At 48.7% G+C, this 19,781-nt stretch overlaps 1 protein-coding gene and 1 long non-coding RNA gene across 2 annotated transcripts in view; one reads left to right on the top strand and one right to left on the bottom strand.

The window, feature by feature from the left end:
- LOC126511844 (aldehyde oxidase 1) overlaps nucleotides 1–17,873 on the bottom strand; it is a 50,657-nt gene extending 32,784 nt beyond the window's left edge. Inside the window, exons 1-13 of the mRNA XM_050159293.1 lie at nucleotides 17,546–17,873; nucleotides 13,511–13,568; nucleotides 12,577–12,673; nucleotides 11,180–11,288; nucleotides 10,143–10,269; nucleotides 7,571–7,632; nucleotides 6,395–6,487; nucleotides 4,690–4,770; nucleotides 3,450–3,594; nucleotides 2,689–2,781; nucleotides 1,376–1,527; nucleotides 1,106–1,199; nucleotides 651–760 (exon numbers count right to left, since the gene is read on the bottom strand). Of these exons, the coding sequence (XP_050015250.1) occupies nucleotides 651–760; nucleotides 1,106–1,199; nucleotides 1,376–1,527; nucleotides 2,689–2,781; nucleotides 3,450–3,594; nucleotides 4,690–4,770; nucleotides 6,395–6,487; nucleotides 7,571–7,632; nucleotides 10,143–10,269; nucleotides 11,180–11,288; nucleotides 12,577–12,673; nucleotides 13,511–13,568; nucleotides 17,546–17,587 (1,263 nt within the window). The 5' untranslated portion in view covers nucleotides 17,588–17,873. The remainder of the gene's footprint in view (nucleotides 1–650; nucleotides 761–1,105; nucleotides 1,200–1,375; nucleotides 1,528–2,688; nucleotides 2,782–3,449; nucleotides 3,595–4,689; nucleotides 4,771–6,394; nucleotides 6,488–7,570; nucleotides 7,633–10,142; nucleotides 10,270–11,179; nucleotides 11,289–12,576; nucleotides 12,674–13,510; nucleotides 13,569–17,545) is intronic.
- LOC126511849 (uncharacterized) lies at nucleotides 1,534–4,665 on the top strand. The gene is made up of 3 exons (XR_007594795.1): nucleotides 1,534–2,477; nucleotides 3,872–4,048; nucleotides 4,469–4,665. It is a non-coding gene; the product is annotated as an uncharacterized lncRNA (long non-coding RNA).
- Nucleotides 17,874–19,781: the final 1,908 nt, after the last annotated feature.

The raw sequence follows: 19,781 nt of genomic DNA, 5'->3' as shown, positions 1-19,781 counted from the left end.
CGGTAGAAGAGAGGCAACTACGGTCAAGGTGCAAGGTCTTAAAAGACGTCACCAACCCTACTGACACCTCGATAACAGAGTTCTAGCCCCAGACATCCCAGGAACTAAAGGTCCATTATTTGAGCTACTCTGTGTTCTTCTTTGGGACGGCAGTCTGCCTAAACCATCACATCTCACGTGGCAGGTTTGATTCTCCCACACTACAAATGAGGAGCCATTGACTTGGGGTGATTCATTAATTAGTTCAAGTCTTGAAACCAGAACTCAAGCCTCAGGATATCCAACCCCAAACGCATGATTTCCCTCTGGAGGTCCCCTGCAAAAGTCTTTTCAGCATTGTTCAGGCCCCAGGATCTAGGCAGAGCTGTCTCACTTAGGGAAGACTTCGGAAAGGGCGAAGGACGTCTTTGAAAAAGCAACTTTAGAGTTTGGGGCAGAGGAAGAGGGAAGAAGGTCTCCTTGTTCTAGAAGTGGCAGGGGCTACACAGCCAGGTGACAGTGACTGTGTCCAAGTCCCCCCCGCACCAGTGGCCTCTGTCACTTCCTAGAGTGAACATCATCCCCTCTGCACACACACGTCTGTGTCCTGAGCCCACACAAGCCACAGCCGGTGGGACCACTTTGACGTGGAGAGGAAGGGCCTTCCTCACCTTCCTGGAACACGGGATGCTCACTGAGACCAAGACTTCCTGAGGCCTTAGATCCGCATCGGGACTCTTGCGGAGAAACTGCTCACTTACAGGGATCTGTCGATCTCCATCTGTGGAAAAATGACACCTTCTCTGGAATCTTCAGTCTCTTGAACCAACTTCCCAAACCTGGGAAATGATGCTACAGGCTGTTGTGGGTGGTAGTGTGTGTGTGTGTGTGTGTGTGTGTGTGTGTGTGTGTGTGTGATGTCTGACAGAATCTTAAAATGTTTCCTCTAGCCTAGCCCTACAGGTAAATAGTTTTCAGACAGACTGAGCGACTTCTCAGACTCAGCAAGGTAAAGGAAATTATAGATGTTATAGAGAACAGTCATGTTCCACTCAGGACTTCCTGCCTCCCCAGAGGGAGAGAAACAATCAAGCTTAGGAACTCCCCAAGCAGAAACTGCTGTTACCTTTGGACCGTAATTTGAGGGTACAGTTCCCCACAGCCAGGAGGGGATTCAGATCAGAGTCCAGATGTCTGCTCACTATGTGGCCCCCTAGAGACTTTAAAAAGTGGTCACTGTCAGTTCTGTTACACAGTTATGAATCACAAGCACTAAAATAAAAGTCAAGCGATGCATCGGAGAGCTGTTCCTTTGGTTTGTTTTAAAGAGCAGGAAGGAGTCACCAGTTACAGTCATAGAAGTCACAATGCCAGAGTTGACTTGCTAAATACATACAGCCATGTTCCTGATCTGGGACCCGGCCAGAGTTCTGAGGTGCTTCAGGAGGGCGCGGTACGTCTGTGTCTTCTCTTCAGGGAGCTTCTGGACCACATCAGCCAGAATGTCCTTCACCTGTTCCAGGCTGAGGCCAGCACCGAGGGTCAGCCCTGAAATAAAGTCTCCTGTGAGTGATGCTGTGTGGTCAGTGATGACCTCAAAGTGTTGGACCAAAGCTACAGGTGTGGGAATCTTTATATTGGATCCACGCTGCTGTGCCTATGGGCCGTGGTGGTGATGGTGATGGTGATGCAGGTGGTGTTGGGATGGCAGTGGTGCGTGGATCGATGGTGGAGTCGGTGGTGGAGAGCGTGAAGGTTGGATTCCTTGAAGACTGAGTCTATCACACATTATACTGATAGTAATAAAAAAAAAACCTCCACGAATGTAAACACAACCACGAGATATTAATAGGTTCACTTCAGAGATGGCAAAACTAAGACTCAGCTCAGTCATGGCCCCAAGATCTTAGATGAATTATGTCATCACCAAGAATCTGATTTCAGGAACTTTATCCTGAGGACTGCTGGGTCTCACTGCCATTTAACCAAACTCCCTTCATGAGAATGAAACAGGTCAGACTGCAGAGGCTTAGCCCCCAATCTTTTCCTTCTACCTCGCTCTTGAGAGCAGCCAGCATGTCTCATTCAGCTGCATCTTCTCCTCTCATGTCCCAGATCCCCCTTAAATCGTTGTTAGTCCCTCAGTGACAGTCCGACTTCTCAGACAGGGTCAACTGGGACTTCAGAGAATTCTGCCTGGACTCCCTCCAGACACTCCCGGCTTTGTCTGAAGAGAAACTGGGAAGTCTAAACTAGAAACAGCTCTCCACTGTCCATCAATGGACTGAGAGGCAGACCAGAGGAGTGCACCAAGGAAACACAGACGGTAAGATGATGTGGGAGTGATTTCTTATTAATAAAGAAACTGCCTCGGCCCTCATAGGACAGAAAATTAGGTAGGTGGAGAAAACAGAGGAGAATTCTGGGAGAAAGAAGCTTAGGGAAGGAGTCGCCATGATTCTCCTGCTCCAGACAGACGCAGGTTAAGATCCTCCCTGGTAAGCCAGCTCGTGGGCTACACAGAATATTAGAAATGGGTTAGAACAATATGTAAGAGCTAGCCAATAAGAAGCTGGAACTAGCCGGGCCAGGCAATGTTTAATAGAATACAGTTTCCGTGTAATTATTTCGGGCATAAGCTAGCCATGCGGGCGGCTGGGTGCCAGGGACGCAGCCCTGCCGCTCCTAATTTCAACAGTAAGAACTCACCGTCACCGGCCTGGCTCACAACACACATCTCTTCAATTCTGTCAGGAGAAATTACGACGGGGTGGAAGACACCTTTAAACTTTACTTCTGGCCCTGAGGGATTGTGGAAGAGACACAGGATTAGACTAAAAGGATTTTAAATTTGAAAACTACTCTCTTAAATTTGATTTATGATTAATTCCATGTCTTTGGACATATAAAATATAAAAATTGTTTGCTTTTATTGGGCTGTTTATTGCAAACCATAAGCAGAGAGAGTGGCCGCTAAAACCCGAGGACTCTTTAGAATTTTTAGCCCCAAAACTTGTGCTGTATGGCACATTCACAGTCACTGGGAGAAGATCCTGGGGGCCCTGCAGAGAGATGGGCAGCCACACTAGGCCTATGTGGAAAAGGAGAAGACCCTGCCACTGCCTTTAAATAAAACACATTACAGTTACAGAGACACCACCCAGAGAAGAAAGACAGAGCAGTTTCAGCACGAGAGCCAGAGTGGTCCCCAGATGGAAAACCAGAGCACTGGCACCCCTGCTACTGGCCTACCATGGGGCCAGCCTGTGCTCAGTGAAGCCCAGGCTAAACCTGCTGCTGGGTTAGCATGGGGCCAGCAAGCCAGCCTCTGCACCAGCGAAACACAGGGCAGGCAGTTTTCTCATGCTGGAACATCTCTTGAACAACATTGGATTTCCTCGCTGTGGTCCTGACAACACACCCATGTGAAGCTTGTTTCCCTCACAAGATATCCCAGGGGGTTCGCATACCCACAGAGGTGTTCCCCATCACGATGGGGGCCTGGGGATACTTGAATTTAACTTCCATGAGTTCCTTCAGAGTCACTGGGGAAATCCACGTCATTCTCTCGCCACTGAACACTCTGGTCTTGGGTGGCTGTTTCTCAGCCATTGTCTGTTGAGAAGGCAACAGGGATACGAGAGCTTGTGACAAAATTCCCTCCTCTTCTCATTCGATTTTATTGAAACAGAGAAAAGAAATGCTTATCTTCTAAAAACTAAATTCTGTGACATAAAGTTGAGCCCCACCAGGGGTCAGAGTTCAAAGTTAAAGACTGGCAGTGTTTAGTCCTGGAAACTGAAGCTCCCATTGGCCCTTGGGAAACTCAGAGTAACTCATTTTGATGCTCACTGACATAAAAATGTGCTCGTTTGGTCAAATCCTTCTACAGAACATGAACTTCTGCACAGACAGGAGAAACGAGTCTACACTGAAGCCCATTGACTGTGCCTCTTGACTTTGACAGACGTCATCAGCTGTGTCCCACGTCCCAGCCCTCATGGCAGCTCCACCCCCCTCCACCTCCTGCTGGGCTCACACTCTCTGGACTCTGGGGTGAGGACGACAGGTGAGCATTGCCTATTTGCCCATCAGTTTGTTCTTTATATACTTTTACTAATTCCTTGAGAATTTCGTGTATGAACACGTGTACTTTTATTATATTTCCTCCCATTCCTCCACCTCACTCCTCCAAAGTTCACCTCCCACCCTCCCAGCCGACTGAGTACACTCTGTCATGTCCACAGACTCATGGATACGGGGTCATCCACTGGGTCATGGTCAACCTAGAAGTGGTCACAGCCTTGAAGAAAACTGACCCTCCCTCCCCAGCTGTCTTTAACTGTATCAGCTAAGGGTGGGGGCTGGCGAGCCTCTCACCTCTCCGTCCTGAATGTTGACTAAATTGAGCTTGTGTAGGCAATGAGTTCATGTGGACAGTGACCCTGTCGTTTCTAGAAGACATTAATCCCACCCTCTTTTATCAAAGGTCCCTGAGTCGTGGAGGGAGTGGGTGTAATGTAGATGTCCCATTCATGCTGAGTTGAGCACCCTGCAAATTCTCTGCCCTTTGACAAGCTGTGACGTCTGCATTAACCCCTGTCTGCTGCAGTGCGTGTTTCTGATGAGGTCAGGGAGCTGTGTGCCCTCAGCTTTTGACAAGACTCCCCCTGACATGTCACCAGGAAGGTGAGCAGCTGCCTTCCTTACCATTAGCTCTGGAGGAAATATCAGCTCCTGGGTTGGGTCCAGAGGCAGAAACTCCTCTTCTGAGAAGAGTTCTGGACTTGTCTTTAAAAATAGAAAATGACAGAAGTTACAGAAATATCCCCTATTCTCAGGGGACATCTCTCCCTGTGGGTACCCAAAAACCAGAGGCAGGTTGAACTTTAAAAGGTTCGTGAACACACTCCAGTTTTCCTATTCATTCTTAGCAACACACTCTAGTACTAAACATACCTTTTCCCTAAAAAAAAAAAAAAAAAAAAAAAAAATACCCTGTAATTACTCATTGGCATATCTGAACATACAGGCTTGGTGCTATTATCAAGTAAAGCAATGGTTATTTGAACACAAGTACTGCAATGCTGTGCCAGTCAATCTGATAACCATGGCAACCGCTTAGTTACAGGTGCGCAGGTAAGGTATGCAGCATGGATACATTGGAGGAAGGGGTGGTTCACCTTCCAAGTGAGCCAGGGCTGAACACAGTGGGAGTATCTCATGAAATTCATAACGGCATGTATTTAGAAACCTATGTTATGTCTATAAATTCCCACTTAATATTTTTAGAATACGGTTAAGTACAGGTAACTCAGATTGCAGGAAAAGAATCTGTAGACAAGAGGTGGCTACTGTATTATTGTCTGGCACCTCTACTTTAAGTTTTTAGTGCAACGAGACCGGAAGAAGACACTCAGACAGTCCAGGGATGGTGGTGCGTGCCTATAATCATAAACCAAGGAGACAGAGGCAGGAACAGCAGGAATTCAAGGCCAGGCTTAGTTCTAGGATCATCTGAGGACAGAATGGGCTCCATAGGACCTCATCCCCCACCCCCCAGAAGAAGGCAGACAGACAGGTGGACAGAGGACAAACAGGAGCGGATCTGTCATGGTCCCAGCTGCCAGCCAAGGACTCTGCTGCAGACCTGACCTCTCATAACTCCGCAGGTCTTAGAACACCTCTGCGGTCCTCAGCTCCCTACCTGTTCCCTTCGAGTCTGGGGACAGCTGAGGGGACAGGCAGGAGCAGGCAGACATTGAGGACCTAAGGGAGACCTGGAGTCTCGCCTCTCCTGTCATTGTTCTTCCTTCTCCATCTCCACTCTGCTTCTGGTCTCTCAAGATGCCCTTTAACAACCGAGAGACCTGGGGGCCAGTGCTTTTCTGTCCTGCAGACGGCAGCGTTTGAGCAGGACTGATGTGAGCAATGAGGGACCATGAGGATGCGACAGGTTTATAAACAGATTATTAATCTTCCAGTTGGTATGATAATTGCATCTATTTGTGGGGCAGAGTGACATTACATGCACGTGCATGAGAAGATCTTGTTATTGTTTAGCGTCTGGTATCTCAGACGTGAATTGGTTCTTTGTGTGGAGAATGTTAAAGGTTCCACTAGTTATTCTGAAATAACAACCCATTGTCAAACACAGACACCCCGCTATGCTACAGAACAATTAGAAGGCATCCTCTCAGCTGGTCGCACTGCGGACCTGCTCACCCTCCTTTCTCCACCCCCAATCTCCTCCTGGGCTGAATCTTTAGACTATATGGGGACTGTGGGAACAGGAGAAGGAGCATGTTGACATAGATGAATTTGTCAACCCGAGCAGTCACTGCTTCCTCCAAAGACTCGGTCAGCTGCTGCTCATGTCTCGAATGAATTTATGAGAGTGTCCCCATTCACGGACCTCATCGGCTTCCTGAAATTCCGCCAATCCATTTACTCCTCGATCCCCATTACAGCACACCCCGTTTTCTTTACTTTGACAGCAGCCAGAAGCCTAATGAGGAAAACAAAACAAAACAAGCCAATGAGAATTCCCTGGGGGTTCGATCGTTAACTGGGTGCTTACAGCTGCAGAACCAATACTGTAAGGCGTTGTAAAAGAAAACCATTTACCCTTCAACACATCGAAGGTAACGCTAATGAAAACCAAGTATACACAATTCTGAATGCCAGCGATTATTTAATAAAGTTTATAAAGGTCTTACTAGATAATCCTGTCATACAGCAATAAACATTAGCCATGTTAATTATTGATACTAACAATGTTTAAATACCGCTAATAGTAGTAACAAGAATTGACAGGTTGTTCTGATCTTATCTATGAGGTATTGATTCCATGGTTCACGGAGGAGGAGTGACCTTCTAGTGGTGGGGGAGGACCAACCATGATGGAACATGTATTAAAATTCCACAAGCGCTTATTGCTTTATATAATAGTTTAAAAACTAAGAAAAAAAGCAACAACTTTCAAAACTTTTTATTAGTTCTATTTTTATTAGTCTATTCTATGACTGAGTATCTTACTAACTGGCACGTGGTGACCCTGTCCTGGAGAAGAACTGCCTCCACTGTCAAACAGTCCAGTAAACACACGCAGATGCACAGGGACCACTGGACCACACTGTGACCAGGGCTATGCTGGACCTTACTGTGACCAGCGTCATGCTGGACCATACTGTGACCAGGGCTATCCTGGACCACACTGTGACCAGAACTACGCTGGACCATACTGTGACCAGACTATTCTGGGTCACTCATACACACATGTCACGCTTGCAGGGGGCTGCAGGCACCCAGGCAGGTCCCTAACTTAGGCAAACAGGTCAAGAGCAGCTTCTTGGCAGGAATGACTTACGGCCAACAGCCAACTGCTTGGATGCTCACAATTTGACTACCCAGGCAATGATATTAAGTCTTCTGCCCAGGACAAAATGACATACAGAATTGTAGACCTTGAGCTAAGAAGTAGTCCTGTATCAGTAAAAATGACTGTTGCTATAACACACCAGGGAACCCCTACACTGCTTTGTTTTCTTTCATGGAGAACGTATTTGGCCATGCATTCCTTTCTACTCACTTTACAGAAAGTCTTGCACGCGTCGATTATGGGCCTGTATCCAGTGCAGCGGCACAGATTTCCTGAAGGAGACAGAGCAGGTCTGGTTACTCAAGGTCCCCGGACAGAGCCATGGAATGCCAGGTGAATGACGGCATGAAGGACCCCATGTTAGAAGAAAACTCTGCCTGACGCCTTCATTTTGAAATCTTGCGTTTGAGATTTCATTTTTGCATCAGCATCCTGGGATATTTAGCCAAGAGTCCCAGAGTATATTTTAACATCTCCTTCATCTGTACTTACTCTCTGTAGACACATCTTACACCCTCTTCTTAGGACAGATGCTCAAAGGACACAGTATTTTTAAGACAAAAACTTGTTCTGTAGCTGCAATCAAGAGCTCAATTTAAAACAATAGCCACTTTGTTGAGTCGCTACGGACGCTCCTGTGTCTAATCAACTGATTAGTGATTGGTGTATCTGAGATAAGTATCCCCAGTCTGCACTGTGTGCAGACCTAACACTGTTTCCTCACGCCATTTATTTATTTAACCATTCAGCCAGAAGGAAGGCATCTAACAAAAGATCAACCCTCATCACAACTGTTTATATAGCATAGTACCAATAGCTGTGGGGACCAAGCTGCGTTTCTTGGACTTATTTATTTCGCATAATAAACTTTGCAACCTTTGATTACTCCTCATTTTCTCCTTCTCCAACCTCAGGTAATTGCTATTCAATCACCATTCTTATCCCTGCTGCTTATGTTCTACTCCAGGTTGTCCATATGATACAGTGTTTGTTCTCCTGGGCCTGGCTTGTTTCTCTTAGCATCCTGTGCTATGGTCCATGCGTGTTGTTACTAGTGAAGGATTTTCCTCTTTTTTAAAAGACAAAAGGAAGATTCCTCTCAGAATTAATACTTACCGTGGCAGCTATCAGTTTTGACAGAGGCAGAGCAAAGGGAGGGAGGAGAGAGACACAGAGAGGGAAGTTTCAGTTGATCAAAGCTGCTCTGTAACAGTAAAGAAAAGGTGGGAAAAGTGGGTGGATTCTGAACCTGGAGGCAAGTACACACACAAGTGACTGCAATAGATGGTTCGGTCGGTGTTTCTCTCACAGTGGGTCTGTGTCCTTACCCCACCCCAATATGAGGTCATATTATAGTTGTGTGTGTGTGCGTGTGTGTGTGTTCTATGTACTTATCTGTCGGTGTGTGTACCGTGTGTGTGAGTACATGCAGAGGCTGGAGATTGACACTGGGGGTCTTGCTCAATTTCTCTCCAGCTTTTTTTGAGACAGAGTCTGGAACCTGGAAGCCGCTGGCCAATGGGTTCTAGGGGTCCCTTGGTGTCTGATGCACCCCCCTCCCCCAGGACAGTGGTTATTTACCATCCGTCCCAGGCTTTTACGTGGGTGATAGTGACCAAAACTCAGAAGCTCAAGCCAGACACTGACTGAGCCCATTATCCCAGCTCCCGAGGCCTCATTTTAGAAAGAGCACAAGATCGAGTTCCCCTCTGAGAGATTTCCTCAAATCTTCATCGTTTATACATTTCCCACCCTTGTCTTAAGCTACTAAAATTTGAAAATCCTTCATCAGTGTTTATAACATAAATAGCCATAAAGCAAAATGTGACCTCCTGGAAATCAGGCAGGATCCAGGTTAGGTGCTAGGTCACTCCTTTCTGCCTGTGTTTGCTCGGAGTGCCCCCGAAATATTTTGTAGAGGAAGCAAACAAGCAAGCTTAGACTCATGTTCCCTGGACAGGAAAATAAGAAGTAAGAGACAAAGAGAAATAGAGCCAGGGAGCATTTCAGCAGACAGACATCGAATATGAGAAGCTATTAATGCTTAGAATGTGTTCAAAACCTTATCAATGAATGTACACATGTACACACATACATGCATGCACATGAGATAAAAGATGATGAGATAGATAGATAGATAGATAGATAGATAGATAGATAGATAGATAGATAGATGATAGATGGACAGACAGACTAACGGATGGATGGAGAGAGAGAGAAAGAGAAAGAGAGAGACATTAAAATAAGCATCCCTAGCAGATTTCGGCCCACCTTCCAGCTGAACTCAAAGACAGTCTCTGACCCTTGCTCTGTGGTGGGGAGGGCGTCTATCACAGGACTTAGAAGCTACTTTTGCTATAGAATCTTTTGCTGACCCTTCCCTTGGGCAGTGATGGTAACCAAACCCAGCATGACACCTGCCACCTCCACCGTCTTTTCCATCTGTCTCCTTTGTCAAACACCCCAGTGGGATTCCAGGTGGACTCTGCATGGCGGCCTGAAATTCCTCAGAGTGTTCATCCAAAGCCTCTATTCCTCTCTTCCAAGTCAATGTGTAGATCCGGTTTACAGACTGACATCAAGAAATCAATGCTTCTGCTTACAGGGATCATTTCTAATACACCACCCTCTCTAAATCTCAGCTTCTCCTTCTTCGAAATGACGATAATAATGGTAACTATCTTGTAAACATATTTAAATGAGTTTCCGAATAGCATTAATGACATGTAGGATGTGTCCAGTTATTTCTTTCATCATCGCGTGAAAATGAGAGCATACTTACCCCCTAGGGCGTCTGTCAGCTGATCTAGGGTGGGCTCTGGATGGTTCCTGAGCAGAGCATACATGGACATCACCATTCCGGGAGTGCAGAATCCACACTGTGTGCCGTGACACTTGGCAATCCTCTCCTGGTAGCAAAGGTTAGAAATGCAGACCTTGCGCTCTCTTCCAGGCCTACAAAGTCAGAGCAGCGTCCCCTGGGCATTCTTGAGCTCACTGCATTTGGAGAGGAGCCCCCCCCCCCGAAATCCCACATCTCAGGCGGCTTCCCTTGGGCCAGTCTGATGGTTGAGCCCCATAAACTGCTCAGCTTGACTTCAGACAGTGGTTCTGAGACTTTGCATGGCCAGAGAGTTTGTGATTTCCGCCCCAGCAGCACGCCAGATCAACTGACTGTTAGGTCAGGCTGAGGGAACATTGCATGTCTGTGAAAGACTCCTCAGCATGCAGGGGGAGTGTGAACCCCTGCAGCAAAGGAAGGCCTTAGAGAAATGATCAAACTCTGTTCAAGTTGAAAAACATGGAAAGAGTGTGATAGCGCACACACTTGGGAAGGAACGTGGGCACACCTCTCTCTCTCTCTCTCTCTCTTTCATGAGTGTTTACATCTTCCTCTGACAAGTCTAAGCTTACACAGCATTTGGGATGGGGTGAAGGGGGTCTGATTCTTTTAATTCAGCTTTTAAATAAAGTTGTTTTTCAATTTCCAACAACAACAACAAAACTGTATGTGTCAATGCACGTGGCTGGTGTTTCCTTCTGGGTTTGGGGGGGGTACAAGATGGATACCTCCCTCTAATTGGAACACAGAGGAAACAAAGCTGGTCAGGCCAGCATCTGCCTAGGAAGGGGAATCTTCTAGTCTTCCAAGAGCACCTTCAGGAGAAGTCAGCTCCTCATCCGTCCCCACATCCCAGCTTTATCCTCAGCTCCAGAGACTTTCACTGTCATCCCTGACCAAGCAGCAGGGCCCAGACGTCCCATTCTCAGGCTCGGGGGCTCAGAGTCCCTTTAGGGAGTGGCGCAGGTATTCCTCACCTGAATAGGGTGGAGTCTGGTCGTGGTGCTGCCTATGCCTTCCACTGTGGTGACTGCGGTGCCATGCAGAGAGCAGATAGGGGTCAGGCAGGCGTTGACGGGATGATGCCTTCAAAAGCAAAGAGAAGCAGAGGTGACAAATTGCGCGACATCCCGTGATAAGGGGACCGAGCGCCCCTTGGGCACCTCCCGTAGGCAGGCAGGAGTGACCTCCCAGGCCCTGAGTCTGTGTCTCATTCTCAGCACATAGGCATGTTACAGAAACGGTTCTAGAATCAGAGTGATGAATTCAGGGTCACAGCTGGAGAGCCGGTGGCAGAATGGAAATTAGACCTCATGATTCCAATCCCTGAAAGCTTCCACCAACCTAATTATTTCCCTCTCCAAGTCGGGGCGGACTCTCTCTAATTGCAAGTGACTGGCTATGAACTAAAGCCGCTTTCGTCCTGCGGGTGGAGCTGGGCGAAGGCTGCGTGGGTGATGAAGTGAGTTTGCTGTCGCTCTTCAGAAGAAGAGGTAGCGCCAGGTGAAGAGCTGCTCCACCCCACAGGACCACTGCTGAAGATGCCCGATGTGTGGCTCAAAGTGGAGGAGAGGACGGAGCTGAATGAGATTTCCCAGCCTCGGAAGAAAAGAAGCCCATGATGGGCAGAGCTGAGAGAACGCACTAAGCTTTCACTAACTATAAAGGCACCATTCCCCTTTAGGGGCTAAGGATAAGGCTACATGGCGACCCAAGATCTCCTGAAGCATCGGTAAGAGAGGAGCCCAAAGAGAACTTCCGGTACCCTAAAGAGCTGGCAGCCAGGTTAGGAGGCAGGGAGAGGTTTCCCAGCCAATGCAGGCCCAGCATAGCCCTGGCTGCTGTTCAGACCCTAGATCTCATCTGGAACGTGGGGATGAGGGAAGTGGTTTTACAGATGCATGATGGGAATATCCCAGAAGACGGGAGAGACGGGAACAGATGAAGATGTGGATCAATAATGAGCTGGAGATAAATACAAAGTGCGAACAAATCAGGGAACAACAGGCGGCTGTGAGCAGGAGAGTGAGGCTGCCTGATCCTTTCCTGAAGGAGAGGTCTCTGGCTTACACACGGAGAATGCACGTGTAGGACCACGGAGATGTTCGCAGGCCCCCACTACGCATGCGTGACCACGGCTGTCTCTTCCATGGTCATCTCACAACCGCCTTCCTTCCCGGACTGCAGAGTAGACGGCCTTTCAGCTCTGCTGAGGTCATGTTCCCACCCTTCCCGTATTCCTGTTCATCCCTGGGTCCCCAATGCCCGCACAGGTCTTCCCACACGGTGATGTACCATGCACCATCACCAAAAGAGGAGGAAATAAAGCTGGGACCTGCAGAGGTCGCTCAGAGCTGGGCTCTGCCGCAGGTACCTGATCGTCTTGGTGCTGGGGTTGTACCGCGAGACCATCACGGTGCAGGCGCCACAGCCTCCCCCTCCGCAGCCGTACTTCGTGCCTGGGAGTCGGACTGGAAGAGGCTGAGTTAAAGATCGCGGTGTGTATGGATTTATGTCCAGAATAGCCAGGACTTAGTACAAAACCCCATCCTAGTCGTGCACAGGAAAGTTCCATGTCGACTCAGCAAAGGCTGCTGCTTAAGTCTGATCACTTCCGGTTTCCTTGTGTGTGTTAGGATTGCACCCATCCTTTGAATGGAGCTGGAGCTCAGTCTGCCAAACCCAGGGCCAGACTGCAGAGGGGGCTGTGCGCGGCAGTGCTCTGAGAATGTGCAGGTGGGGGCACACAGTATATCCGCCCTCATCATCGTGTGGCTCTCTGATGTTATATGGTGTTAAAATGTTATGTTATAAATGCTCTATGAAATGTCTGTGTCACACTAGAAACACAGTGAGTCATTTGCCTGCATCTTGTCAGCAGAGACTTCTAACTGCTCTCTCAAATATCTTCTGTATGCTGGGAACATCACTGATTAATAAAGGAATTATTCTGGGCCTATAGCAGAGCTATAGGGGGCAGAGCTAGGCAGGGAAAACTAAACTGAATGCTGGGAGAAAGGAGGCAGAGGCATAGAGAAGCCATGGAGCCTCCGGAGATGAATGCCAGAACTTTACCAGACAAGCCACAGCTATGTGGTGATACACAGATTAATGGAGATGGGTTAAATTAAAATGTAAGAGTTAGTCAATAAGGAGTTAAAGCTAATAGACCAAGCAGTGTTTTAAATAATATAGTTTCTGTGTGATTACTTTGGGGCTGAGCAATTGGGAACTCTAACAGGCAAACATAGACCTTCAGGCTCACAGACTCGCAGGCACGCGCGCTCACAGCACACAGCAAAGGATACGGGTCTTCCTCAGGTACGGTAACAGCATCATCTCAGGGTCGGCATGCTTTTCTATCACCTGTGTGAGAGAAACACAGTGATGCCCTCCAGAGCAAGAGCTGGTGTGAGTTATGTTCACACTGCTTAGGACCCTGCTGACCTGCGGTAAAGGCACCCGGGATGTGCAAGCATTCACATCGCAGGGAAAGTGTAACCATCCAGCCCTGCCTGTCCCTCATCCGGAATCATCACTGTCCCCTAATGTCACAGCTGTTTCCACTCCCAGGAACACTGGCGACTCTGCCCTGCTTCTCCTAGAAAGACCCTAGAGCAGAACAGAGCAGTGGGGTAAAGAGGGAGATAGGCAGGAGAGAGAGAGAGGAGATGCTGGCAGAGCAGAGTGTCCGAGAGAGGGATGCAGCTAACATAAAAGAGTTGTTTGCCAAGTCAGTGGAGACTGTGACCAGCCATGTCCCTAGATACCCAGACTAAGGAGCAAATGCCTGTGCAGAGCCATGCAGGGCTGTTCAGCTAGGCACACGCATGGGTGTGCAGCTAGGCACATGTAAGGGTGTGCAGCTAGGCACACGTACGGCTGTGCAGCTAGGTACACGTAAGGGTGTGCAGCTAGGAACACGTAAGGGTGTGCAGCTAGGAACACGTAAGGGTGTGCAGCTAGGCACACGTACGGCTGTGCAGCTAGACACAACACACGTACGGCTGTGCAGCTAGGCACACGTACGGCTGTGCAGCTAGGCACACGTACGGCTGTGCAGCTAGGTACACGTAAGGGTGTGCAGCTAGGCACACGTAAGCAACTGGGCTGGCAGACAGCCAGGTGCAGAAACTGATGAGTCCATGGTCCCCTGGAATTCCCCTTTCTCTGCTTTGATTAAATTATTTAAAAACTAATGTTTTGAGCATGTATCGCTGCACAGACATTGTAAGCCAAACACCCATTCACATAAATAAGACTTGAATGTTTTAAGTTATCACATAAAATAATGGACTTGTGGCGTTTTTACTTTGTTTTTAACTCCTCCCCTCCCCCTGAGGGCCGCCAGCGTGTATCCTCTTCTGTCTTCATGTCCCACGCATCTGAGCTTCCTTCAGCCGTCACAGAACAGGCAGAAGAAGCCTGGCTTGCTTTAAACGCCAATCACCCTTCTCCACATTGTGCTACTTCCTCCCTCTGGGAAGGAAGACGGGGAAGGCACAGCGCACACCCAGTGCTGACTCCTCCCCTGTGACTCTACTCGGGTACCAGCAGGACAAAGCAAGCCCTTTTGAGGAACATGCAATAAGGAAGACTGTGCAATATGATAAGTTTGGCCTTCAGACAACCTTCATGTTAATTCATTGAGTTTACTCTCATTCCTCTTTTCCCCAAACAGCTCAGAGCCTCTCTCTCTGCCAGGACATCTAAGGTTTGAAAACTGGGATATTTCTAACTTTCTCTTTCTTTCTTCCCACTGCAATCAGCGGCACCAGGTTCTGCTCCTTGGATGTCTGAAAACGATTCTCCGCTATGCTGCAGCCACCAGCACAAGCCTTTATCATCCAGAGCCTCCACAGTTATAACAGCCGGCTCACAGGTCTCTCTGTGGTCTCTCTGCAGCCTGAGACCCTGGTCTGCAGGAGCAACAGCTCTAAGACACGATTCTGATCACCTGTGCAGCTGCCATGCCCCCAGGGAACTCCTGAACCTGCCACACACATGTTATGACCCCTCTTCTGCTCTGGAACCAGGAATTCCTGGAGGGGAACCAACTTCAGTGAATTAAAGCCAGAGTCCCTGAGTTTGAAGCTTTCAACTCCTGGCAGTGTGTCTTTTATGACACTCGAACCCAGACAGTACACTGACTTTTAACTTTCATTATATCTGCATTCTGTGTTTCTCTCCTGAAGAACAAACAGCAAATGCCGGAGGGCTGTTGTGTGGGTCACCAGAGCCCCTGAAGGTCTTCCAGGAGGCCTTGCAAAGGCAGACCCTAGTCACAGAAGTCCGGAATTTCACAGGACCCTTCTGTCCAGTGGCTTTCCGTGCTTCTCTGAATAGCCCCTCACTCTCAACTTGCTGACCAGGGTTGAAACACACGCTTCACTAAAACTGGGAGGGACAAAAACGGGAGGGGAAATCTGACATCATGTTTGTTTGTTTTGTGGGATTGGGGGACAATTCAAGAACCAAACCAGTATTTCTGGAGTCTATTGTACAAGGGGTCACAGAACATTTGGTCCCAGGACCTGGTCCAAGGCACCTGGAAGCCCCCAGCAGTGCCAACAGTGGTACTGAGAGGTTAAAGGAGCCTTCAGATAAGAAAGGGCTCACTTACTCTTAAATATCATTAGCACAAGCTGCAGTACTGGTGAAAGGCTCCCGTTTGGAAGCAGGGAGGGAGAACGCGAGAGACGTCAGACTCAACAGCTGCTGCCTCACTGAACTAAACCCCAGCATCACCTGTACTCTGGCTCCTGGCCACGTCTCCAGCCCCAGCAGTTTGTTCTCTGAGCATGGAAACATTCTCCTGCCCCAGGGCCTTTGCCCCTGGATTTCGCTGCCTGAAATGTTCTTTCCCCACATGGATGCCTGGCTACTTCCTCCCACACACTGCCCCGAAAGACCAAAGCATCCCCTTCACCCACCCCATCAGATCTTGCCCATCTCAGTGTTCTTACACCAGCGCCTGTCACTCTGTGTATTTATGTGCACGTCATCTGTCATCCCAGGACATGTCAACTCCACACTGGCCGGGGTCTCATCATTTCTGTGGTTTGCCGTATCCCATAAACCCAAACACAGTTCGGCATATGATAGACTGATAACAAAACCACAGATTGAATATTCACGATCACTCCTTGTGCAGTAAGAAGCATGGCCCCCGTTAGTAAAGGAGTGTGCCTCCCTGAGGCCACCTCGGTGAGCAGCAGGCATGTAAGGGAACCCCTGCTTGTTTAGTGTGGACAGAGACTCCCGTGCTTATTCTGCTATGCAAAAGAAAACACGAAGGAGCAAGGCAACCCTTTCACCCCATTAGCCTAGCTCCCCCTCACGCTGGTCACTTGGGGTCCTAATGGAGCTCATGAAGGATCCATCTTATCCCATGTGAGGCCCATAAAGTGTGGGGGGAGCAGACAAGATTTTTAGTAGGGCGTTTATAATTTGAGAGATCCGGTTCCTCAAGAAAACACTTTACAAATCCACAACTGTCTGAATCAACTTACCGCCTCAGAACAGACACATGAAAGTCTGATGCTAAACCTTCCATGGTTTCCTAAGGGTCAGCCAGTGCCAGCCAGGGCAGGGGCTCCGTTTGTCCATAGCCAGATGCAGGGGCCACAGGGGACCCAAACAGAGGAACATTGTCACTGTGGACAGCAGGGCTCTGCCCACCTCCTCAGTGTCTACCGAGAACACTCCGAGTAAGCCAACTCACTGCCAGACCTCGGCTTTAAATGATGCTCAGGGACTTTGCTGTCCGCAAGCAACAGGCCTTGCTTGAAACAGTCGTAAAGGTCCTCGGAGTCAAAGCACACACAAGTAAAACAAAACGAACTGCCGCAGTCAGCAGGGTCCCTACAGCCTGGTTCTGGCAAGCTGGGCTGTGCCAGGAACTTGCTTTGACTTCACAAATCACGGCTTCCTCTGAGAATGAACAGGGAAGCTTGAATCAGCGCATCACTGTGGTCCTGTCAAAGTGGGAATCTCTCCCCGGACAACGGAGAATAGGGGCTGGAAGATGCTGTTAGCTGGGGCTTTGAGGGTGGGAAGGGCTGGATCCACAGAGCCGAATGGATAAGAAAGGAGCTCTTTTTCCCTGCTCTTTGAGGAGGGGTTTGGGCTAGGGTATTGCCTATGGAAAGGGGATGCTGGGAAGGAAGAGGTACTGGGATTCAGGCAATTCTGAAACTTGCCCTTAGACCCTTAGTCTCCTTTGTGCAGGTAGTGAGGCAAAGTTATCCATGCCAAGGTCTCAGGGAAAGCAGTGACAGGATGAGAAAGGACCAGGCACCCGTGCAGGGTCCGCCCTGCGTGGGCAGCCCAGGGGCTCTCACCTTCCTGCCATTCACGAAGAAGAGCAGCTGCGTGGGCTCCATGGCTCCAGAGGTTCCCAGCAGTTCCTGGGCAGCACCAGACACCAGAGAGAATAAGTTGCCTGAGACGAGGGGAGGGGCTTGCCCGCCCAGAAAGTTCTGGAAGAGCTGGTGCTGCCCAGTTCCTAACAGGAAAACTTTCCGGACACCTATGGAGCGTGCCAAGCAGGTGACACACGGGAATCTTGCGGCATCTTTTCAATTTTGCTTCACAGCAGCGCTGCAGGCAAAGGAGGTCCCGGTAGCTGGTGCCAAGACTTGCTCATTAGAAATGGCTTCCTGCTTATTTGAATCTTCTCTGCTTGTTTAGGGGGAGGTCAGGCTGTCTGTAGTGCTGAGTCACTTCCGAGAGAACAGTGCCCTTAAAGGCAAACAGCCACATTTATTTACTAGGAAAAATCTTACCTACATATTTAAACCTGCGCTCTGAGGGCAACTTTTGGTCCCTCTCTTCTTACATTATAAAACTTGGGAAATCTCAACTGAGATCAAACTAGTTTTCATACCTTGTCTCACTTAGTGCCCCATCCCAGATGATGTTGTTCCTGCTAACACATCTTCCCCCTCCCTCCCAGATAGGGCTTCTCTGTGTAGCTTTGGCTGCTTCTTAGTAGATCGCCTAGCCTCACAGATCTCCGTCTGCCTCTGCCTCCCGAGTGCTGGGCTACACTAACTTTTGATTGGGAAACATGCGAAGTTTGTACATAGAAGAGAATAACCCACATCTCCAGAGCTCCAGGGGCTTTAGTGGTGAGTGGTTAGCCCCTCCTGGCTTCCTGGGTGTCGGCAAGGAAATTTCAGATGCAGTGTTTTGTGCTTAAATGCATCAGTAGACACAAAGTACGTGAACACACATGCATACGCACGCGTGCACACACACACATTTTTTCCTTCCTTCTTTCCTTCTTTCCTTCTTTCCTTCTTTCCTTCTTTCCTTCCTTCCTTCCTTCCTTCCTTCCTTCCTTCCTTCCTTCCTTCCTTCCTTCCTTCTGTCCTTTCCCTGGGGCAGAGTCTCACTATATAGCTATGGCTAGTTTGAAATTTACTAACCTTGTACTGACAGACATCAGCTTATGCTTCCTGAATGCTGGGTTTAAAGGTGTGCTCCACCACACCTGGCATGCTCTTCCTTTTTTGAAAAATGCTTTGTTTGATTGAGGCTGGGGAGACGGCTCAGTGGTTAGGAGCACTTGTTATCCCAATAGAGGACCGGGTTCAATTCCCAACGCCCACAGTCATCCAAAACTCCAGTTGTAGGGAATCCGATTTCCTTCTTCTGACATCCCAGGACCCCAGGTGTGCACATAACACACACAGGCATGCACACATACACACACACACATGCACACACACACTTACAGAAACACATAACACACACACACACACACACACACAATCTAAAAAAAGCCAAGCTATTTGCTTTATTTTGTCCATAGATCTATTTAAAAACAAGAACATCCGTATTGCTGCACCAATAAAACTGGTGGGCGTTTCAGTCTTTTTATCCATGGAGCACATTCTGCTGCAGATACAAATTGGCAATCTTTTCCCACGCCGGTTATCCCTTCTGCGCTCGCCGACTTAGGAAAAGATGCTCTCATCTCACAGGGTTTCCCAGTGGCTGCCACCCACTGGCAATCGCTCAGATTTTTGTTCTGGATGCAATGCTATGCTTTTGCTGCTCTTGTTTGCAAGAGCAAACCGTGGCGCCCTGACACTTGTCTAAGAGAAGTTTTGATGGTTCCCCAAACGTGGGACTGCAGAAACAAACAGTAGCTGCATATGTGCATTTTCTGGATATTGTCAAAATCTTTTCTATGAGCTTCTATCACATTGCACCCTTCCAGCAATGTGCAAGAAGCAACTGTGGTATCCGAGGGAAGGGGCTGAATTAGTAAAGCCGAAATATCTGGGAACCTCTGAGGGAGGGCACTGCCCAGTCTTTGTCAATACCTCAGGAGAGGGCATTTTTTCAGGGGCAGGACCTGAGATTTGGGAGGTGGGCTGCGAGGGAGGAGGGGGCGTGTGGGAAGGCAGGCTGCAGCCTCTGAGGGAGGTGCGCAGCTCCAGACTGAGCATCAGGCTGAACCTGGGATTGCTGGAGCAGGCTGAGAACCGACCGGTGCTGTTGGGCATTACTAGGGTAAGGCTGACAAATGCCGGCCCTTGGGAAGGAGCGAGTGAAGCCCTTTGCCCT

Source organism: Alexandromys fortis, unplaced genomic scaffold (genome assembly GCF_014885135.2).
Source record: "Alexandromys fortis isolate MF-2015 unplaced genomic scaffold, M_Fortis_MF-2015_v1.1 scaffold_65, whole genome shotgun sequence".
Taxonomy (NCBI): Eukaryota; Metazoa; Chordata; class Mammalia; order Rodentia; family Cricetidae; genus Alexandromys; species Alexandromys fortis.
Note: the sequence above shows the minus strand (reverse complement) of the source record. Positions and strands in the feature narration are given on the sequence as shown.